The sequence below is a fragment of the Somniosus microcephalus genome, chromosome 8, assembly GCF_052327205.1.
Source record: "Somniosus microcephalus isolate GS21.2 chromosome 8, FLI_Smic_1.0, whole genome shotgun sequence".
In the NCBI taxonomy this organism is placed as follows: Eukaryota; Metazoa; Chordata; class Chondrichthyes; order Squaliformes; family Somniosidae; genus Somniosus; species Somniosus microcephalus.
The window spans coordinates 157,476,366-157,500,659 of NC_140994.1; the positions used below are offsets into that span (position 1 = coordinate 157,476,366).

Below are 24,294 nucleotides of genomic sequence, written 5' to 3' on the forward strand. Positions count from 1 at the left end.
CGAGAACTTCTAATATAACAGCTGCTGGCACAAAACCAGAGCAAAGATACTCAAAAGCAGGGGAACTCAACCTTAAAGTAAATGCAATAATATTTGTAATACAGGTAGACTATCCTTTATCCGCACTTCTGAAAACCAAAAACCTCTGAAAACTGAAAGTTTTTTTGTGGAGCGTAAGTCGTGCGCACGACATAACCCGAGTGGCGCCAAACATGACCAGACGCGGCCGATGCTTTTCTGACCTGATTTGCGGGCCAGCTTAGCATAGGAGTCAGCCGATATCCGGCTTTGCCACAACTGGCGGCGGCAGTCGAGCCCCAGACCCCCGCTAAGTCAAGGAATTGAGATACGGAGCAGGGGGAGCTGTAAACAGACTGGGAGCGGCAGCAGAGAGAAGCAGGAAGGGGAATGAGACACGCAACAGTCGCAAGAGGTAGCCTGAACTTTTAAAATTTATATTAAATACAAATACTAATTACCAAATTAATGTCGAGTTTCCCAGTCTGAAATAATACCTTCTGAAATCCGAAAATTCCCAAAAACCGGAACAGAGCTGGTCCCAAGGTTTTCGGATAAGGGATAGTCAACCTGTAGTTGTGTGATCAGAACATCCTGTGATTAAACCTCCAACCAGACTTGGGAACCCGAGGGTTCATGTGCACAGATCAATAAAAGTAGCTGTCAGGTATAAAAGAATAATCTAAAGGCGAATGGAATGTTAGCCTTTATATCATGAGGGCTAGAATAGATTACATAAACTAGGCTTGTATTCCCTAAAATACTGAAGGTTAAGGGGGTTTATTAGAGGTTCTTAGGATTAGGTAGGGTGGAGAGAAACCTTTCCCACTGGTGGGTCAAGTCTAGGACAATCAGAGCCAGACCATTCAGGAGAGAAGTTAGGAAACACTTCATGCAAAAGGTGGTGAAAGTGTGGAACACTCCCACTAAAATCAGTAGATGTTAGCTCAATTAATATGTTCTCCCAAATAGCTGGGCACAGTCTAATTTGTGCCCAGAGCTGCACCACCATTAGCTGAATTCAAATTGTGTGGTCTGAACTGCTGCAATGTACCAAAGTTCACAGAATGCATCAGTACTGGTCCGACAGATATACCCTTAGCTTCTAGCAGTTCTTGCTTAGTTGTTTTGCCAATTTATTTGGTATATTTTCAATCTTTATGCAGGTAAAAAAAGCTAATCCTTGAAGTTCTGTCCCCAAGCCTGCTTTCTAACTTTCATTTCCAAGATTTCAGGCCTTTCCTTTCTCATATCAGTGGTTATCAACCGTAATGACTGACTGCCCTCCTTCCCCTTCCATAATCTTCCAATCTTTGCAAAAATGTCCCCTATCCTAGTCCAGATATTGTCTCAACTGCAAAAGATAAAGGTGATCACTTTCAAATTTGCAACCTGGGTAGTAACATGCAAGAGCAGATCACCTGTCCATCATCAAACTTGTCCAATTTTAATCCCAGTCTCCTATTGCCACTGCATTTCTAATGTAATTGCTAATCTCCTCCCACCTCCTGAGCCATCTCTTTATTTGGGTGTGAACATATTATTCAAAGCAGTCACATGCCAAGAGAAGCACCAGAATCAGAATAACTCACATCCACTTTGCACAATTGTAGCACAGCTGCAATTCAAAACATCCCTTCAAATTTAACTAAAATGGTTCTCTACAGTTACACAGTCAGAGGGGAAAAAAATAGGCAAAACATTCAGGGATCATGCAATTAGTTTGTCTTTTGTGCTCAAGTCATCAGCTCCATTGTTACTTGGATTGTATTTCATCAGCCACCAATCTAGTTAGTAAATTTATGCAAAAGATTTTAAAAAAAGATCAGAGAAGTAATGCTTTAATTCAACAAAATTTGTTTACATCTTTTAGAAATAGAATGCAGCACTTAAATACTATACATTGTCAATGATTCACATTCCCACCCATACATTATTCAGTTAAAGCAAACAAAATTGCATTCAAAATGGAAGAGTCGTCACTAGCAATTGTTAGAATTACCATGGAATTTAAGAGGGGAAAGATTAAGCTTCCATTGTATTACGGAATAGCAGGAACTCCCAAGACCAAAAATAATTTCTCAGACAGGAGTTAAAACACAATGTTCCATTTATAGAGGATACTAAATTTGACCAACATAAGAAAGCACAATTAATTGATTGATGTCTATTTGTTGAACATTGAATATTCAACAGAAGCAGGTATAATCAATTCATTATGAAAATTTTGAAATCCCATGATTTAAACAAATAATCATGCACAAATTATTTTGGACAAAAACTAAAGTGAAAAAAGTCATACACTCAAATGTAAACATTGAGACAATTGTTAAATATTTAACAAAAGCAGAAGATTGCAACAGCTGCATTGCAAAAATGCACATCCTCCCAGATTATTTGCAGAAAGTAAAGTGCGATATGGATTAAAGTGCTGCACAGGTTCAGTTTGTCCAGCGTTAAAGTTTGATCCAATTCAACAGGTTTACGTCTTCTCAAACAACAAATTTGTTTTTAACTCCTAATCCACTCTTTGTCGCCGTGTCTGCATGTGCTTGATAACCAATCACGATCTTTACAGGAAGACCAAGCCTTTCTTTGTAGGTTTTTCTAATGCAAAAGGAAAAATTAACTTGTTAAAAAGCTTTAGCCAAATTTAAAGTGCATTCAATATTCCTCCTTTTTGGCAGTCATGTTCCGAACAATGCTGCTTCATCATGGGGACAGTTAGTCTACAATCCATTCATAGTCTGATTAAAGTTACATGTCTAATTGGCGAATCATTTAAATTAACTTAATTCTGAATGTCGGAGTATTTTCCCAATTTGAGAAATATGTACTATTTAAAATAAGCTGCTAAGCAATTCTGAAAGCTGTATTTAACATGAATGGTAATAAACACCTCAATGCTTCCAAGGCAACTAATTTTGCAGTTAATTCTGAATCATTTTTCAATGTAAAAAATTAAAGTTGTTCAAGTTAAAGTTAAGCATTACTTCTGATTTTTTGTCCTTTCTCCCCACCCCACCACCATCCTCCTCCTCAAACACCTCTCCATCATGCAGTTGAGTGGAACTGCCCTTGCCTGGTTCCATTCTTACCTATCCAGTTGTAGCCAGAGAATCACCAGCAATGGATTCGCTTTCCACTCCCACCACCATTACCTCTGGTGTCCCCCAAGGATCTATCGTTTGTCCCAGATTTCTCATCTGCATACTTCCCCTCAGTATCATCCAAAAACACCACATTCCACACATACACTAATGATACTCAGCATCATCTCACCACCACCTCTCTGGACCCTTCCACTGTCTGACTTGTCAGACTGCTTGTCCAACATCCAGTATTGGATGAGCAGAAATTTGCACCAGCTAAGTATTGGGAAGACTGAAGCCATTGCCTTTGATTCCCACTACAAACTCCATCCCTCTCCCTGGCAACCATCGGAAACTGAGCCAGACTGTTCGCAACCTTTGGGTTGTATTTGGCCGAGAGAGGAGCTTCTGACCACATATCCAAGATTACCTACTTCCACCTCCATAACAATCGCCCGACTCCGACCCTACCTGAGCTCATCTGCTGCTGAAACCCTCATCCATGCCTTTGTTACTTCTAGACGTCACTATTCCAATGCTCTCCTAACCCACCTCCCATCTTCCACCCTACATAAACTTACAAGGCTCTGCTGCCCATATCTTAACTCGCACCAAGTCCCATTCACCCATCACCCCTGTGCTTGCTGACCTACACTTGCTCCCGGTCTGGCAATGACTCCGCTTTTAAAATTTTCACCCTCGTCTACAAATCCCTCCATGGCCTCACCCCCTCTATCTCTAACAGCCTCCAGCCCTACAAGCCTTTGATAGCTCTGTGCTTCTCCAATTCTGGCATCTTGCGCATCCCCGATTTTAATCGTTCCACTATTGGCAACTGTGCCTTCAGCTGCCTTGGCCCCAAGCTCTGGAATTCTCTCCACATCTCCACCATCCCGAGATGCTCCTTAAAACCTACCTTTGACCAAGCTTTTGGTCATCTGCCCCAATATCTCCTTCAGTGTCAAATTTTGATCGATAACACTAGTCAAGCACATTGGGACATTTTGCTACATTAAAAAGGAACTATTTAAATGCAAGATTTTTTTCTTTTGCACAAATTCCAATTATTTAAAAAAATATTTAAATAAGTTCAATTACAAAGGATGAAGAGAACAGCTACTGTGCAACAGTTCATTTAACAGATCTACAGTTGAAATGTCACAAATCTCTGAAATTAATCGGATTATGGATCATGCACAAAAATGGTTAACTTAGCTCTCACCCTCAGGTTTGACAATGTTATCCTAGCAAGTGTCTCAATATCAAGCTTTCAAAAAAAAATGCAACTAAGAAATTAAAAGCTAAGGTTACAAATAGTGATACCACCTCAAAACAGGGGAGGGAAATGGAAGGAGTGCACACCACTCTTCAAGCAAGGTCTTAAACTGTGAGAGAGAGACCCACAAGTCAGCGAGATAAAATTGACAGTATGGGAGAGACAGCTAAATGGATACAAATGTTTTAGGCAATTGACTGAAAAAGTCAAACACACAAATCTTCCACAGTTCAATTTTCTAGGGAATGGCCCAAAACAGTGATCAGAAATGGAGACACAATTTTAACAGAGCAAATCCTTCAAAAAAGCATCAACTTACCCTATATGTAAAACTGCTTCTTGGTTTTCAGTGTCACGGGTCCAGATTGCTATTTTATCTCCTTTTGATCGGACATTAATTACTGCACCGCATACATCATTGCTATAGTCATCAAAAGCTTCTCCAATAAGGCACAGCAACTTGCAAAGATATTAATTGCAAAGATATTAATAAAGTCATTTTAAGTAGTTACCTGCACAGTAAAAAGAAATATTGGGAAAATAAAGTAACAGATTCCGAGTGCTTAATTGTTCCACCGACAACTACAGCATACATCTTCGCAGGCTAGAACTTAAGACCAAGTTTAAAGACTTAAGTTCAGTATAACTACAACACCCAGATAAAAATACTTGCATTTATATAGCACCTTTTACAACATCAGGATGTCCCAAATCACTTTACAGGCAATGAAGTATTTTTGAAGTGTAGTCACTGTTGTAATGTAGGAAACGTGGCAATTTGCACACAGCAAACAACTGTAATGTAATAATGACCAAATAATCTGTTTTAGTGATGTTGATTGAGGGATAAATATTGGCCAGGACATCAGGAATAACTCCCTTGCTCTTCTTCAAGTGCAATCTTTTACATCCACTTGAGATCAGACGGGGGCTTGGTTTAACATCTCATCCGAAAGACGGCACCTCAGACAGTGCAGCACTGGACTGTCAGCCTAGATTTGTGTGCTCAAATCACTGGTATGGGACTTAAACCTACAACTTTCCGACTTGAGGAGAGAGTGCTACCCACTGAGCCACAGCTGACAGTGAAAGAGACTCCACAAATGCTGTAAATTGTCACAAAGATTTAAACTCAAGCAACTCTGATATGAAGCAGATTTTACCACAAACATTTCAAATATAACTACAGGTGCAACAACTCATACCACTCTGCATTAGAAAATTAAATGGGGTTTGTCTAGAAGGGCTGCTGCAGTTTGTAACAGTTAGATGAAGCCTTACAAGTATTTTGAAACAGCCTGTAGACTCAACATCACTTGGCTGCACTGCCCAAATCACATACATACTGTAATTGGCTATACTGTATTAACTCACTGTTTCTAGCCAGAATTTATCTAGTTCAAGCATCCTTTGCTGCTTGGACAGCGTGATTAACCATCTTCCACCACACTTGTTTCTGTTGTCCTCCCACATGGGTTCAATACCATCCTACGCAACAGTACAAAATCAAAATTACTAAAAATAAAGTTACAACAAATCCAATTTAAAAGCATTTCAAATCTTAAACCTCTAGAATTCTGTAAAGACTTAAGGTAGTGGAACTATCTTAACTCCTTCCCTAAATCAAGGGAAACCGATGAGGATTTTAAGCTAAATATAAAAAAAGGACTGGTTTACTTTCACTATGTTACAAAAAACAAGAGGTAACGAACCTGCTCTCACTTAGGTCACATTCACACCACCAAGTGAGTGCAGTCCAAGTTTTATCCTACTGTACTATTTTCTTGACTTTGTTGCCCAAAAAGATATAATGTTTTTTTTTAAATAAAAAGGTCACCAATTTCCACAACCATCAGCTAACATGCAGCAAGTACCAAGTAGTAAGATGAGATTTGGCGAGGGAGATGCAGCAACGGAACTTCAAGTCACCCAATCAGGGGAATTTTCAAAACAAAAAAAAATTGAGGGCATCTGGAATTCCCACACCTTGCTCTGCAGATACGTGCTCCTTTTCCTCAGTCAGTTTTTCCAGCTTAAGCAAGAACGACAGCTGGGCTGAAACTTCATTTGGAAATTTTTGCTGCTAATTTGGAAAAAGTGGGGGGTTTTTTTGCAAAAGTTTTGCAACAGAACAGGGAAAAGTGTTTGCTCCAGATCAAAAGGTTTGTGATATTATGGCGTGAAATTCTAGTTTGGGCAATGAAATGTTAGGCACAGGCAGGGCTTTGGGCACTTTGTTCCCAAGTGTCCAATAGACTGAAAACCCTCATTAGCGAGTAAGTAATTCAAGTTTTTCCACACTTGTTCACTTTCACATTACTCCATGGGGCACTGTAGACAAGATCAATCACATTCAGCATTCATTCTTTCAATGAGGTCTTCAAGATTGTGACTATGGGTTACACCACGCAGTGTTTACACAACACAATGTTTAATTTACATGTAAACCCCACATTTTCCTTTGGAACAAATGCTAACTTTGCATAAAAATATCAAATGGACAAACCTTAAAGAGAGAGTAATCACAACCTGACATCAGCCTACTAGCAAGTTGAATGTGATTGTATAATCTATTGAAACAAAAAAAAAGCAAATTTCAGTTAGAGAATATCAATCACCCTTGGATACAAATTTAAAACTGCAACAGCAGCCCTATTTCAACATTGATCTCCAAAGTTGACTGCACAGTAAAGAAAAAAAGCAGTCACACCCAAATGCAGATCAAGTTGTCAAAGAACTGTTGAGGGCCACAGCAACCTGCCCTATCCTATCTGAGCGATCCATGAGCCCCAAGCAAAAGCCATGGCTGACAGACTCAGCAGACACTTTTTACATAGAATTTACAGCACAGAAACAGGCCATTCGGCCCAACAGAACTATGCAGGTCTTTATGCTCCACTCAAGCTTCCTCTCACCCAATCTGCATATCCATATTTTGCTTTTGTATATCCATCTATTCCTTTCTCCCTCATGTACTTATCTAGCTTCCCCTTAAAATGTATCTGTGCCATTTGCCTCAACTATTCCATGTGGTAGCAAGTTCCACATTCTCACTACTCTCAAGTCAGTGTCAGCTGTGGCTCAGTGGGCAGCACGCTCACTTCTGAGTCAGAAGGTTGTGGGTTCAAGTCCCACTCCAGGGAGTTGAGCACATAAAGCTAGGCTGACATGCTAGTGCAGTGCTGCACTGTCGGACGAGACTTTAAACTAAGGCCCCATCTGCTCACTCAGGTGGACGGAAAAGATCCCATGGCATGGGGAGTTATCCCCGGTGTCCTGGCCAATATTTATCCCTCAACCAACATAACAAAAACAGATTATTTGGTCATCATCACATTGCTATTTGTGGGATGCCAAGTGATGTGAGCGCAAATTGGCCACATTTCCTACATTACAACAGTGACTCCACTTCAAAAGTACTTCATTGCCTGTAAACTGCTTTGGAGACATCCAATGGTCATGAAAGGCGCTATATAAATGCAAGTCTTTCTTTTTCTGGATAAAGAAGTTTCATCTGAATTCCCTATTGCATTTATTAGTGACTATCTTATATTTATGGCCGCTAGTTTCCCCACATAGCAACACAAACACATGAACATTTGAACACAGCAGCCTTTCTGAAGTTAGAACAGAGAGTCCGGTACCACAAAGGATCTTCATTGTCGACAGGACAGAAAGAAAGTCTGATTATTACCAATATACAGAAAGGGCCCGGAAAAACCCTGTTGGTCCATCAGCCCTGTACATCCAGACGTGCAATCTCCACATACATTATCAGGCCCCACCACTCCCACAATCCCCTGGGAAAGGCAAATAGCCAAGCAGGAAATCTTACACCAAAATCAGGGAAAAAAAACTGGGAAATTCCACTCTGATTCCACAGGCTGTCAAGCAAGTTCCAAGAGATGGCAGCCACTGATAAACACTCATCCCGGTTAACCCCCACCTTCTGCATTAATGTAATGCTAGATTTCTTGTCACAAGTTTTTCCTTTTATCCCATGGGCCAAGGCCGGGGTGGGAGGGGGGGGGGTGCTGTGGTTAAAATAAGGCACATCAGAAAAAAAATTCAGTCACCATAAATCAGGGACGTGGCCCGTTTCCAGTTGGTGGGAGGGGAAAATGTGCCAGCAGCCTCCTTTTACTGCTGTTCCTTCTCTCCAGTGCCAATGGAAGGGAGTTACTGTAAGGGCCCCAAGGCAGAATCATGGCATTACATCATGCTAGCCTTTGGCCCAGTTGGTAGTCCTCTTAGATACAGGGGGGTGGTGCCACTTTGGTTCAGTAAACTAAATAATAAAGGCGACAGGAAGAAGCAGTGCAAAACAGAAACTATAAAAAAAAGGGACACTGAAAAGGGAAGAGCATTAAAATAGCAAGTAGTAAAGAGTGCAGGAAACAAATCAGAGTGCCAAAGAGTTGAATAAATTGACAAAGGAGATCACTTAGCATCTTGGTGATGGGAGAGAGAGAGAGAGAGAGAGAGAGAGAGAGAGAGAGAGAGAGAGAGAGAGAGAGAGAGGGAGGGAGGGAGAGGGAGAGAGAACTAGCTACACAATCTAAATCTGGTCATTGACATGGAGCCTAAAAATTACAATTTACTGATTTAACTGACAGCTAAAAATAATCTGCATTTCCACATGGTGTACCAAACAATAGCCTTAAAAAAAGGGACAGGCCAGCTTAACAGCTAGACATCACAATTGTGCTCCAGAATAGCCATAAGCAACAACACAGGAGATCTGCCAGCAATTCCCAGGCTCCTTTGTTTTGCATATATAAACCAATATTAAAATAGCATAATTTTCACTATATTCTCTCTGCCAAAAAAATTTTCAGAGTCAAAATTTTATTACAAAAAATTCCCCCCTTCAATAAAAGCCCAATCTCAGTTGAGCAGAGGGAGATGAGGAAACAGTTAAAGTTTGCCCATTCCAAAGACTTCAGATGTTAGCCTTGCATTAATGGAGGTGCTGAGCAAGGCTAGCATCTGATTAGCCAACCAGGTCAGCTGCTAGCCAACAAGATCAGCTGTTGCTGCAACAACTAATCTGCCACACTCAGCTCACCACAGATGATTTCATCCCAAAGCAGATACCTGGCCCAAGAAGCCTATTGTTCAGAATTTTGAAAGATTTCAACTGAAGTTCAAAATTGAACCTCTCGAAATAAACTTATTCATATTCCGTTCATTTAAAATATTAATACTTACGCCCAAAAATCCTCCACCGTGTCAAATTTAGTAACAAGACGAAGATTTGCCTGCCAGGGTTTGCTTTTATCATTTTTGAAAAACCAGAGGGTCCACCTGTATTTGAAGCAAGAATAAAATATACAGAAAAAGGTGATACATTGGACAATTGAGAACCATTTTACAGTTACAAATTCATGATTAGTCAAAAATTATTATTCAGTTACATAAAAAATGCTGCTATCTAGTAACATCACCAATGCAATCTCCATTCCTATAAAATGTCAGAAGATTAAGTACTATTGAAAAAGAAAGTTACTTTAAATGGGCAAGACCATTTAGTTTTCACACAAAAATGGGCAGAATCACAAGATATGATCAACATAATAGAAACCCTGCATTCCAGGTAATAAAAATGAAATTTGACCTAATCAGTACTCCTCGTAGCAATTCTCTTCTCCAAAATTCAAAGCACACATACTACCCAGTGGCCCAGAAAAGATAAAATACTCACCATCTAAGTGTCATGTACAGTCATATTTCTAGGACAATTAAATATAGTACTAGATGTACAGTTCTTGACTTGTGCAAAGACTTGCTTTGGCTGCATCTAGAATACAGTTCCCAGTTTTGGTTTTCTCACATGGCAGGGAAGAGGGGCTCTGGAGATGGTCCAGAGGAGGGCCATTCAACTGATTCTTAGGGCTGGATTTTGCCAATGGGAAGCTATTGGAGGCGGGACTCCCTCTTGTCGGGTTTTAGCCCCGCCTCCATCAACTTCTGGCCAACCCATGCTATTTTCCTTTGATTGACCTCGTTAAGCCTGCCCAACAGGCTTAGCAGGCCAATTAAGGGAAAGCCAGTTAGAGAATGTCAATGTATGACATTTCATCTGCCAAAAATTTGACAGATGAATTGTCATCGTTTGACAGTTCTGTGAAGCTGTCAAACACTTGACATTCTCTGTAGTTTGACGAGTTCTTGAATTCAAGACTTATCAAACCTCTTAGTAGAAATTAGATGGTTGCTGCATTGGAGAATGCAACAGCCATCTGTCATCTCTGCCGCGGAGGTGCGAGACTCTCCGCATACCCACCGATTGAAGCCTGCAGGAAGAAACAAAGGTAAGTAAGCTTTTACTAACACTTTCCACTTACCTCACATACTCACCTCTCCACACTTGCACCTATCACTTACCTTCACAGCGCACTTTTGGACCCCTCCGACCCCCGCAGACCCACTACTCGCCTCGGTGACCCTGACGGGGTTCGCAGCCATCAGGAAGCCCACACTTGTGTGGGTAAAATGGGGATAATCCTCTTATCTGCCTGTTAACTATTTTGTTAACAGGCAGATAAGTGGCACTAATCCCCTTCCTGCCTCCAAGGAGACGGGACCCGGCTACCGCCGCCTGGCAAGATGGCATGGAGGTGAGTTGGGCACCCGCCCCCAGATTCTGCCATTTTCCCAGCAGTCCCGCCACCATAGGGCTGGCAAGATCACGCCCTTCGTTATCAGAGCAGGCTTAGGGAACTGGAGATTTTTACTCTGGAAAAGTATAGACTTCAAGGGAAAATGATTGAGATTTTTTTTTTTTTTTTTTTATAAAAGCATTATTTTCTGGCAAAGTGGACAGGTTATTTGAGTGGCTATGAAAAGTAGTCCTGGGGAGCATCAATACAAGGTACACAAGCACAGTTAGATTAGAGGCCAGGAAGTACTTGTTTATGCAGGAGAGTCATTGATCTCTGGAATAAGCTGCCAGGATTGGTTAACGGACAGAAAACAGAGAGTATGGATAAATGTGTAATTGGTAGGCTGTGGGGTGCCACAAGCTCAGTGCTTGGGCCTCAGCTATTTACAATCTATATTAAATGACTTAGATGAAGGGACCAAGTGCAATGTATCCAGATTTGCTGATGATACAAAACTAGGTGGGAATGTAAGCTGTGAGGAGGACACAGAGCCTGCAAAGGGATATAGACAGATTAAGTGAGTGGGCAATGAGGTGGCAGATGGAGTATAATGTGGGTTATTCACTTTTGTAGGAAGAATAGAAAAACAGAATATTTTTTGTTGGCGTTCAGAGATTTTGGTGTCCTCGTACAGGAAACACAGTAAGTTAGCATGCAGGTACAGCAAGTAATTAGGAAGGTAAATGGCATGCTGGCCTTTATTGCAAGGGGGTTGGAGTACAAGAGTAAGTAAGTCTCACTACAATTGTACAGCATTTGTGAGACCACACCTAGAGTACTGTACACAGTTTTTGTCCCTCATCCGAGGAAGAATATACTTGCCTTAGAGGCGGTGCAACAAAGGTTCACTAGGTTGATTCCTGGCATGAGAGGGCTGTCCCATGATGAGAGATTGTATAGAATGGGCCTATACTCTGGAGTTTAGAAGAATGAGGTGATCTCATTGAAACATGCAAGATTCTGAGGGGGATTGACAAGGTAGATGCCGAGAGGTTGTTTCCCCTGGCTGGTGAGTCTAGAACTAGGGGGGCATAGTCTCAGGATAAGGGAGTCAGCCATTTAAGACTGAGATGAGGAGGAATTTCTTCACTCAGGATTGTTAATATTTGGAATTCTCTACCACAAAGGGCTGTGGATGCTGAGTCGTTGAGTATATTCAAGGCGGAGATAGATACATTTTTGGACTCTAGGGGAATCAAGGGATATGGAGATCGGGCAGGAAAGTGAAGTTGAATTTGAAGATCAGCCATGATCTTATTGAATGGCAAAGCAGGCTCAAGGGGCCATATGGCCTACTCTTGCTATGTTCAGCAAGTGTATATCCACTGCAGACATGGGATGGGGAGAGGCTGAATGAATTTCTGTATGTTGAAGGCAGTTATAAAAAAGGTAGGCAAGCTAGTTGGAACCAGTTACAGTTACAGTCACCCTGCTCACCTGGAGCTTGCTGGATTGCCTTCAGGGGAAAGAGATGAATTTCCCCAGAAGACTGAGTGCTGAAGATGGCCGATGATGCATTAGGTGGCGCCATGTTGGGATAGGATGGGACAAGACAGGCTTGATGTGAGAGGGAATATGCCATATTTCAGAAAGATACATCATAATATGAACAGAATACTGATATTAAATGATATACCGGGTTTAAAAATCTAAAGCCTTGGAGACACAGGCTGTAAACAGAGAACAGGCTTCTGAGATAAAGATCAGTTGTTAAACAAAGTTGTAAAGAACAAAAACTTTGAAATGGGAATTAGTTAAATATACTAAAACAATTACCCCATTGAAATGGCAGTTTGGCACTTCCGAAAGTTCTACAGTTTGGAGGGAACACAATGAAAATGCCCAGTTTAAAGCGTTAAGAACTAACATGTAAAACAGAAACAAACATTAAAAGAACCATGTGCCTTTGAAAAGATGACATCAAGTAAAAGAAAGAAACACCTGCCGGTCAAATAGTTTTTATGTTAAACTTGGATGACAGGAAACACACGATTAAATATGCAGCCAATTGAGATAGCTAAAAATGCATGAAACACTCTAGTTGAAGTGTCTTTAATATATACACATAGTAAATATGATACCAACAAGAACACTTTGAAGATATGACTTCAATAGATACACCAAGCAATTACAATGTGTTTGTATTGAACTTGGAGCAGCACAGAGTCACAATGTCTGCTAAAAACCAGTAAAGCCAATATTAAGAATTGAATGAAAGAATCTTCGATAAGAATGGCATCAAACAGAAACCAAAGCTGTCATATTGTTTCTATGATGGTTTTTGAAACACCTAAAAAAGGTAGAGACATAATTATGCATGCAATAGTTGAATTGACAGTAAGATAGAAAGCATTCAAAAGAGAATCAATAAAGATAATTAGCTGACATCAGCAGAGAACTTCAAAGAATAAACCAATGCCAAAAGGGTATAAAAATAAGAGCTTTTCAAACAGAAAATCAGAACTCGCTGAACAGGCCAAGCGTTTCTCAACTTCATAGGCATGCTCTAAGTTTTTAACTATGAGTCTCAGGTAATCAAAGTAATTTATTTTGGTGGATAATCTGGATTTAGAAATAAGTAAGAAATATAGAAATGTAACAAAGTAAAGAATTGAGAATAAGGATCTCTGAGAAATAAGAAATGTAGGCTATCTGTATTTTGAATTGTTAATGTTGCAACTGATTCAACAGCTGTTAACTGAATGTCGGCTCTTAAATAAAACTATATATTTTTAGAATTGTCTCAGAGTAATTCTGTATAAACTCGCGAACCCAATTTCTGTACACTCTTTTGTAAGGAGTTGCAGAATTCTGGGGATATTCCAGACCCTCATAATATCCAGAAGGTTACAGTCTAGTTCAACTTATTAAAAATAAGCTACGAGACACCGCCAAACAAACAAGGCAATGGAACTACGCTACCTACATGCACACCAAGAACAGGAAGCTTGAGAAACTTGGCATCACCAGCAGCAGCAACCAAGCCTCCCCCGGTACCACGGTTGAAACCACAGGGAAATCCATCGTCAACCTGTCCGACCACACCCTTCAACCAGACGAAATTGAAGTTCTCAGCCGAGGGCTCAATTTCTGCCCCACCACCAAAATGGACCCCATCAGTCTCGCGGCAGACACAGAGGAATTCATCAGGAGAATGAGGCTCCAGGAATTCTTCCACAAATCCCAAGATGTCAGCAGCGAACCCAATGAGACAATCAATGATCCGGAACAGCAGACAGAGGGATCCGCAGTGCAGCAACCGAAGAAGAGTCAAATTGGACCCCTCCAGAGGGTCGATGCCCTAAGCTTGACATGTATGCTCAAGCTGTCAGGAGATGCATCAACGCCAGATTCATCAGCCGCACTCACAAGACAGTCCAGAATGTCACCCGAGCACAACGCAACGCCATCCACGCTCTCAAGACCAACCGCAACATCGTCATCAAACCAGCAGACAAAGGAGGTGCCATCGTCATACAGAACAGAACGGACTATTGCAAAGAAGTATACCGACAACTGGACAACCAGGAACACTACAGACAGTTACCCGCAGATCCGACCAAAGAACACACCCGCCAACTCAACAGACTGATCAAAACCTTCGATCCAGACCTTCAAAGCATCCTACATGCTCTCATCCCACGTACTCCCCACGTGGGAGACTTCTACTGCCTCCCAAAGATACACAAAGCCAACACACCTGGACGTCCTATCGCATCAGGCAGCGGAACCCTGTGTGAGAACCTCTCTGGATATGTCGAGGGCATCCTGAAACCCATCGTACAGGGAACCCCCAGCTTCTGTCGCAACACTACAGACTTCTTACAGAAGCTCAGCACCCACGGACCAGTTGAACCAGGAACACTCCTCGCCACGATGGACGTCTCGGCACTCTACACCAGTATCCCCCACGATGACGGCATCGCTGCGACAGCCTCAGTACTCAACACCAACAACAGCCAATCTCCAGACGCCATCCTACAACTCATCCGCTTCATCCTTGACCACAATGTCTTCACCTTCGACAACCAGTTCTTTACCCAAACACACGGAACAGCCATGGGGACCAAATTCGCACCCCAATACGCAAACATCTTCATGCACAAGTTCGAGCAAGACTTCTTCGCTGCACAGGATCTCCAACCAACGCTATACACCAGATACATCGACGACATTTTCTTCCTATGGACCCACGGCGAAGAATCACTGAAAAGACTACACGATAACATCAACAAGTTCCATCCCACCATCAAACTCACCATGGACTCCTCCTCAGAATCAGTCTCATTCCTGGACACACGAATCTCCATCAAAGACGGACACCTCAGCACTTCACTCTACCGCAAGCCCACGGACAACCTCACGATGCTTCACTTCTCCAGCTTCCACCCTAACCACGTTAAAGAAGCCATCCCCTATGGACAAGCCCTGCGAATACACAGGATCTGCTCAGACGAGGAGGAACGCGATGGACACCTACAGACACTGAAAGACGCCCTTGTAAGAACGGGATATGACGCTCGACTCGTCGATCGACAGTTCTGACGGGCCACAGCGAAAAATCGCATAGACCTCCTCAGAAGACAAACACGGGACACAACCAACAGAGTACCCTTCGTCGTCCAGTACTTCCCCGGAGCGGAGAAACTACGCCATGTTCTTCGCAGCCTTCAACATGTCATCGATGACGACGAACACCTCGCCAAGGCCATCCCCACGCCTCCACTACTCGCTTTCAAACAACCGCCTAACCTCAAACAGACCATCGTTCGCAGCAAATTACCCAGCTTTCAGGAGAACAGCGACCACGACACCACACAACCCTGCCACAGCAACCTCTGCAAGACATGCCAGATCATCAACACAGATACCATCATCACACGTGAGGACACCACCCACCAGGTACATGGTACATACTCATGTGACTCGGCCAACGTTGTCTACCTCATACGTTGCAGGAAAGGATGCCCCGGAGCATGGTACATTGGCGAGACCATGCAGACACTGCGACAACGGATGAATGGACACCGCGCAACAATCACCAGGCAGGAGTGTTCCCTCCCAGTCGGGGAACACTTCAGCAGTCAAGGACATTCAGCCTCCGATCTTCGGGTAAGCATTCTCCAAGGTGGCCTTCGAGACACACGACAACGCAAAATCGTCGAGCAGAAACTGATAGCCAAGTTCCGCACTCATGAGGACGGCCTCAACCGAGATCTTGGGTTCATGTCACGCTACATGTAACCCCACCTGATGCAGGGTCATCCAGACTCGAGTCGACATTGGCTTGTTCTCTCTACACAGATGCGGCCGGACCTGCTGTGATTTCCAGCCAAAAAAAATGTTTTTTGTCTGCTTTTTTGTTTTTCATACAGACCCCAGCATCTGCAATATTTGACCCCTTGTGACCCCACCTCATTGTTCTTTGATGTAATGTTTCCCTGACTGACCTGTTTGGACACCATTCACACCTTTGACTGCTGTGATTATCTCTCTGCCGAGGTGTGACAAATGGCAGTTGGAAAGGTTACCTGTAAACATCTGACATGATTCTCTGACTATATAAGCTGTGTCTTTATGCATTTCTCCACTTCACCTGAAGAAGGAGCAGCGCTCCGAAAGCTTGTGATTTCAAATAAAGCTGTTGGACTATAACCTGGTGTTGTGTGACTTCTTACATTTGTCCACCCCAGTCCAGCTCCGGCATCTCCACACCATTATTAAAAATACTATCTGGAGGACAGTAACATCTTCAGTCATTCCTTTCCTTTAGGGAGAGATAGCCTGAACCTTTAGACCCATTTAAGCATCTTATGGAATTCGGCTATCTCTAACTTAAGTTGAAGGTAAACGTCTGGGGAATACACCTGATCTGGGATAGCCTGGGAAGGGCTAGGACTTGTAATTACCCCTTCAGATGGACCAGTTGGTCATTTCCTTTTTCATATGTTCATAACTACAGACCCTTTCTTCAACTTAGTACATATAGGGACTGAGTCCATTTCTTTATGTACCTTCACAGTTTCTATATTTTCCAAAGAGATAAAACATTGCAATATCCAATTTCAGCCAACTGATATTTTGCTGTACTCAATGATCCACAAAAGGAAATATACAACAACATGCATTTTTTCTCGTTCCCTACTTTCTCTCCAACTGAAACTGCATAAAGTTTCTTCAGAAATTACTCAACCTTTTTTTTTTTTTTTTTTAAGTGCCACAATCTCAAGTTTCCATTTTTAATTACAATCACACCACAGAGCTGGCAAGTTACAGAAAAGGGTCCAAAGAAAGGAGCAGCTTGCCTGTGGAGGGCCAAAGACAACATGCCAAAATACCAAGTCAGCCTTGATCTTATTTGACTAGATAAATAGATCCCTCCGAGATCTCTGCACTCCTCCAATTCTGGCTTCTTGCACAGCCCCAATTACTATCACCCCACCATTGGTGACCGTGCCTTCAGCTGCCTAAGCCCCAAGTTCTGGAATTCCCTCCCTAAACCCCTCCACATCTCTCTCCTCTCAAGACACTCCTTTAAACCTACTTTGGCCAAGCTTTTGGTCACCTGTCCTAATATCTCTTTACGTGGCTCGCTATCACATTTTGTTTCAGAACGCTGCTGTGAAGCGCCTTGTGGCGGTTTGCTACATTAAAAAAAGTGTTATATAAATGCACATTGTTGTTGGATGTGGATCACAATTGGCCCCTAAGCCATATATGGGTAGCACTGGTTTAAAATGGTGGCAAATTTAGTCACTGTCTCAAGTTAGCATGATCAGAAAAGAGCTCATCTACATCATGCACTACAAAGCATTACAGACCAGAAGAGCACAAGTTCCATCCAATGCCATGTCACGACACCAGTTGATGCTACAATTGGCGTTAGCACCCCAGGATGGGGGGAGAAAGGGACAGAAATGCAAGTGCTCTTGATCACTGTTCAGTAACCCATGCTGAAAATCATACATCATGTGGATGTCTGGCAAGGACAAGATTGGGCTGAGCGGTGATGGCCTTCACAATGAACAGCATATTAGCACTCATTGTCTAGGTTTACACTTGAAGGCACCATTTGGTTTGCATTCGTGGAACTATGCCCAGTAAAAGTCCATGTTTAGTGAGAAACAGAAAAATATTCGTAACTGCATTTTATTTTTTTAAGTAACAAATAGCAAACCCCATTTTTCTCTTAAATATTTAAACAGGCAACAGCGTAGCAACTAGAAAGATTATACCTGTTCTGCAAAGGGTGCTTCATATATGGTCGAACAGTTAGATTTTCTTTCCTAGAGGACTTTGTAGTTTCTTCAGACTCTTGAAGAATTGCCAGGTAAACCTCAAGATGCCAATACATAAAAGTGAGTTAGCTACTATTTTGTTAGAATATGAATTGTATGTCTCAATTTATGTTACATTGCAATTATAAAATTGCTTCAAAACAAGATTTTTCTACTTTAAATCAAGCATCCAGGTCAAAATCCTGGAATGCCTTACACAACACCATTGTGGGAGCACCTTCAGCCCAAGCAGTTCAAGGAGGGCCATCACCATATTCTCCAGACAACTAGGAACAGGCAATGAAAACGTTACTTTACCAGCATCACCCATATCCGAGAACAAAGAAAAAATGTGTTCTTCAGACAGCAAGCAAGGATAAGATATAATTGGTGTGTGTGTTGGGGAGGGGAAGGCAAGAAAGGCAGAGCAGGCTCTGATCACTATTGTACATTTACACCATGGACCTGGAATTGAAGCAACAAGAATGATTTCTTTACAAAAAGTGTTTTTTGTTTTTAATTTTAGAGCCAAAACAGAACAGCCCCACATAATTTTGATATCTCACACCATGTGGATGAATAAGCTTTAGGGGAAAGGGGGAACCCATTCAAAGGGCAAATTTGGGACATATATCTTCAGATGGAGTGATAAAACATGACATGTACTTCTGGGTAGGATAACCAAGGCAAAAACCTGAAAACTATTTAATAAATGGAAGACTGGATGGACTGTAGGTTGAGATACATTACATGGCCATCCTCATTCATAGCTAGCTTAGGATATTGAACTAATTTAGCTTACCATCCTTTCCTTCTAGTCTGTGACATGCACTTTCTTCTACAAGCATCTAAATTCCAGCAAGTCTTCAATCTTTGAATTATCTGATACATTCTTCCTTCAGTTCAAGATGATTTCAGGCAAGGTGGTATTTAGAGACCATACAGAAGCCTTATCCAGCAGCTTTTTCATATCCTTGGGTTAGATGTTAAGACTAGTTATTTTTCTTCTGTTATGGTACTGCACGCCTTTCACGCCTTTCAGATCCGGGGTCTATAGTATCACCTGAAGGAAAAACATTTGCAGGGCTACTAGGAAGGGGGGTGGGGGCGGGAAGGAAGAGTGGGACTAGCTGAAGTGCTCTTGCAGAGAGCCGGCACGGACTCGACGGGCCGAATGGCCTCCTTCTGTGCGGTTCTGATTCTACTCTAAGCAAAGATTGAACAAACGCACTTTTCTTGCTTTCAGATCTCAACATTCCCTCAACGTTTTAAATTAGTTTGGGTTTACATTAAAAGTGTAACTACAAACGGAGCAAAATATTTGCTCCCAAGTGAATTAGTTGCATTTGTAACGAGTTTTTAAAACACCAAATGTACCACAAGTTACATGTAGATCGGTGTCTTGTTCTGGTCAACCACAGGAAATAATTTTATCTGTGTTGCTTAAAATCAACAGAAGATAAAGGACTAAAGGGTAAGTTTATTTCAGCGTACCCCATGTTAAATGAGGCCTTTCTATTCTCCAGCTCGCTCCATCAAAGGCTTGCTTTTAGGGAGTTTGAAAGGAGAAAAAGAGGGCGGCTTGGAGAAGCACCATAAAAAAAACCTTTAGTGTAAAATTACATTATCCTAACGAAAACTATGATACATTTGTCCAGTACTCCTTCGTGCATTTCTTCAGCAACGAAAGTTTGATGCAATTAAAATGTCGCGTTGAACAAAATCGTCCAACAAATACAAACGGAAGGGTACATTGCCACATTCTCGAGTGTTTTTCCATGTCGAGCAGGACGCTCATGCACAGCTACCTCCCATCCCACCACTATGCAGCAGCCGCTCGCTAACCAGGCTCTGCCGAACACATTCACCTCCAATTTTTTTCACCACATAACAAACAACGCAAACTCACTCACCGGCTGTGCTGCCGCCATAATGAAGTGTCCAGCCTCCAAATTACCTGATCAATCCCACATTTATGGGGTTAATTGATCACTTGTTAAAAGGTACCCGTTCCAACTGAGATTGCTGATTTGGGAACGACAATAGAATCCTCAAACTCATCTCTAATAAAATTATAGTAAATCCTATGAAGCTTCCATGTTTTTCTGGCTTAACCTGATTTTGCATGATTAACCTCATTTTCATAGTGTGGGAAATCTCCCACCTAAAATGGGCCTGATTTGGGAGTTTATCAAAGGGGGTAAGTTATTGGGGACTTGGCCTGGAGGGTGTTGCATGGGGCAGTCCCGTGCAATAAAGTTTTAAGTTGGATCACAGACTCCCAGGCCACCTGATTTTTTGCAGCCTGGAGGAATCCGTGTTCCACATATAGGTAGAGTGTGAGAGGTTGCAGTTCCTCTTCCATTATTTGAAGGGGCTGCTCCTCAAATTTTGGTTGCACTTCAGTCCCACGCTCTTGATCTACGGTCACCCGGTGCGGAGGGGAGCGGGCAGGTCGGAGGACCTCCTCGTGGGCCTGCTCCTGGGCCTGGCCAAGAAAGCCATTAATTGGTCCAGGCAGCGGGCGGCCGAGGGGGTCGTCCGGCCGGATTGCCTCCCTCTCTTCCGCGGCCATGTTCGCGGCCGGGTGGCCCTGGAGATGGAGCACGCGGTGTCCGCTGGCGAGCTCGAGCTCTTTCGTGACCGGTGGGCGCCGCGGGGACTGGAGTGCGTAATCGATTTAAGAGGCCAAATTTTAATTTGATTAATCGGGTCATTTAAAGGGTTTATTTGTTTAAGGGTTTATTTTTGGGTTTATAAAAAGAGGACAATAGAATCCTCAAACTCATCTCTAATAAAATTATAGTAAATCCTATGAAGCTTCCATGTTTTTCTGGCTTAACCTGATTTTGCATGATTAACCTCATTTTCATAGTGTGGGAAATCTCCCACCTAAAATGGGCCTGATTTGGGAGTTTATCAAAGGGGGTAAGTTATTGGGGACTTGGCCTGGAGGGTGTTGCATGGGGCAGTCCCGTGCAATAAAGTTTTAAGTTGGATCACAGACTCCCAGGCCACCTGATTTTTTGCAGCCTGGAGGAATCCGTGTTCCACATATAGGTAGAGTGTGAGAGGTTGCAGTTCCTCTTCCATTATTTGAAGGGGCTGCTCCTCAATTTTTGGTTGCACTTCAGTCCTACGCTCCTGATCTTTGGTCACCTGGTGCGGGAGGGAAGCAGGCAAGTCAGAGGACCTCCTCGTGGGACTGCTCCTGGGCCTGGCCAAGGTGGTCATTAACAGGTCCAGGCAGCAGACGGTCAAGTGAGTCATTCGGCCCAACTGCCTGTCTCTGCAGCTACATTTGCGCTCAGGTGTCCCTGGAGATGGAGCACGCAGTGTCCACCGGCACGCTCAAGGCCTTCCGCAATCGGTGGGCACCGGAGGGACTGGAGTGCATCATCACCCCGGGGAATAGTATTTTAATTTAATTTGTTAAGTTTCTTTTTAATTTTTGGTTGTTACAGTCCTTAATGGAGGGCACACACTTAACTTTAAATTGGCAATTGCCAGCAAGAAGAAGAAATTGCAAGTAAACAGTTACTTATAAAGGGTGATAGGTAAATTTAATGGGATAAGGTCACTTAAAGGTAAATGTATAAACAGTAATATTAGTTGACTTCACATAGGTTGCTAATATTTTTAATGTATATTTTAGTCTTCAGATTGTTTGGGTAACAAAATTCCTAGCAAAATACAATGATTGGTATAATAAATGTGCAGTCAAGAAACCAAGTCTTTGGCTAATTGTTGGAGCAGTGAGTGCATTTTTGCAGTCCCCATTAAGTGGCTGGCAAAGTGGAAATGGTTCAGATTAGAGATTGCAGCAAGGAGGGCTGCTACCACTCCAAGGCATGCACCCCATAGAACAGCTTTGCTGCATACATTTGAAGATGAGTGTTACTGCCATTGGCATTGCTGACCCTTTTTAGTGCATGATAGCTGCAGGTGTCCATTGGGCAGATTAGACATGCTTTGCATCTGGCTGTCTACTGACACAGAGCCCATGTAGATATTTCTAGTAGGAGGACACCAACAGAAAAACACAGTCTGTCTATAGTGCAGCCTGACCTGCCTGGCATCCCTCCATTGCTCCTCCTCTTCTTCCTCCAAAAAGCATAAGTAAAGGCAAATTCCCATTGAAACTCACTGTATCAGTTTCTTGGATGTTGTAAAACAATGGTAGTGCTAAAGTACTTGACATGAAGGCTCCTGACCAATAAAAAATCAAAATCAAAATCAAAAGTAATTCAGAAATAGGCTTAAAATGGTATTAAAATACTTACTCTGGGGCTCTTTAAAGGCTCTTGCATAAACACCACACATCCGGCAGCCATAGATGCTCATTTTATGTGGACAGGTATCACGACAGAGCACTCTACTGGCATAAACACCACAAAATGTGTGAATGTCAAAATAACAACATTGGAGGCTAATTTTAATATAACTGCAAACTGGTGAGTACTTCTAGAATCAAAACCTTTTTTCCTTGAGACGCGAGCAACACTAGTATTTATTACCCACTCCTAGTTCCGCTGAAGGCATGAAGGATAAACCATATAGGGCTGAATTGTGGCAATGCTCAGAGGGCGGGTTCGGAGGCTGGTCCGCTGTCAAAATCAAAAAGATTGACAGCGGGCCGGTATCCCGCTCTGAACCCGCCTCCTTGTGAGTTTCCCTAGTGCCGGCTCCGCCTGCGCTTTGCAGGCCTGACACTAAGCAATGGGTCATGCAATTGAAATAGTTAAGAGGGTCTTTAGAGCAATTGAATCAGCATTTTACCAGGTACAAAGCATTTTCCCAAGTTTTCCATGAGGTTCCCATCGCTCGGGGATCACGCCAGGTAAGTATGTTGGGTTCTGAACAACTCTCCATTTCTTTGAATAGGTGAAAGCTGCAAAAGTTTAAAATCTGCCATTTCACAGCTGGTCACTTTCCAATCTCAGAAGCTGGAGCATTAATTATTTGGAACCCACTTTTGAGCTTTATGCACTTTTGAAGTGTTTGGTGTAATCTCTCTATCCACTGTCACCTCCTTGGAACAAACTCTCTCACCATTGACAGATTATTTCTGTCATCTCAACCTCACCTGCCATCTATTGCATCAGCACCGGTGCCCTTGAAAAAATCTCACCTTGGTCCTGAGAATCCCAGCACAATCAGCCCCAACACCAGCATTACCGGGCACACCAGCAGCACCAACATCCACACCAACCTTCTCCGCAATCAACTGATGCTGCACTGGAAACAGGGCATCAGTACCCATGCATATTGCTGCCCGGGACGCCAGCAATGGCCTCACCATGTCCAGATTTGTTTCATTAACACGGCACACCCTGGCTGCCACATGGTGCACCAGGTTGGCACCGCCCCACACCAGCACCATAAAGCATTCCTACAATGTCCAAGCCATTCCTTTCACATTCATCACCATCGGAGGGGGCTGGGGGTGGGGGAACGTTATGTCTCACCATTCACTGCAACTCAGTAAGCCACTTCCAAAGGTGCACACAAATCTGTCCAAGAATGCAAAGTGTTGAAAATAAAGATTTCAATGTTTGACAGCACATTACCAGAAACATCACATGACCATTGGCTAAAGCACCCAAGCACCTACCCTTGTGTTTTGTTACTTGGTATGCTTGCAGTAAGATGAGGGTGAGTATGAGGGGTGGCTAGTGAGATGGGGAAGTGGGGTGGAGGTGCAAGGTAAGTTTGTGTGAGTAAAGATGTGCAGGAGTAGGGTAGGCAGAGTGATGGGGATGGGATGAGTGACACAGCAGGATGAGGTTGAGTGTGGCTTGGCAGTAACGTTTCGTGATCTAAGAATTATTGAAAGGTTTGCGCCACTGCAGCCTGGTCCTCCTGACGACATCCCTGCTTGTGCCCTCCTGTGCAATGTGCAACCAGGCTGCTTTGGTCTCCTGGGGAGGTGTCTTCTGCCCATTGGGAGGAAAGAGAACCTCCCT

The 24,294-nt window shown here is 42.8% G+C and overlaps 1 protein-coding gene across 3 annotated transcripts; it reads right to left on the minus strand.

Moving 5' to 3' along the window:
- Positions 1-1,843: 1,843 nt before the first annotated feature.
- On the minus strand, positions 1,844-22,710 carry LOC147113879 (eukaryotic translation initiation factor 4E-1A-like). Of its 3 annotated transcripts, none has more exons than XM_085995263.1 (7): positions 22,612-22,710; positions 18,287-18,387; positions 9,598-9,693; positions 6,893-6,956; positions 5,761-5,874; positions 4,706-4,845; positions 1,844-2,625 (listed from the first exon to the last, which is right to left on the minus strand). In XM_085995263.1, exons 1-7 carry the CDS (start codon positions 22,660-22,662, stop codon positions 2,511-2,513), a joined length of 681 nt encoding a protein of 226 aa, XP_085851389.1. In that variant the 5' UTR covers positions 22,663-22,710; the 3' UTR covers positions 1,844-2,510. The 3 variants fall into 3 exon arrangements, with proteins under 3 accessions (XP_085851389.1, XP_085851390.1, XP_085851391.1); XM_085995264.1 differs by lacking the exon at positions 22,612-22,710 and adding an exon at positions 20,242-20,346; XM_085995265.1 differs by lacking the exon at positions 22,612-22,710 and adding an exon at positions 19,131-19,297.
- Positions 22,711-24,294: the final 1,584 nt, after the last annotated feature.

Excerpts from the sequence above, each read along its gene's own strand:
- LOC147113879 (XM_085995263.1), bottom strand. The coding sequence starts at position 22,662 with ATGGCTGCCGGATGTGTGGTGTTTATGCAAGAGCCTTTAAAGAGCCCC. Across the intron at positions 9,694-18,286 it reads AAGCACCCTTTGCAGAACAG|GTGGACCCTCTGGTTTTTCA; the intron begins GTATAATCTTTC and ends CTTCAAATACAG. Across the intron at positions 5,875-6,892 it reads GTGATTACTCTCTCTTTAAG|GATGGTATTGAACCCATGTG; the intron begins GTTTGTCCATTT and ends ACTGTTGCGTAG.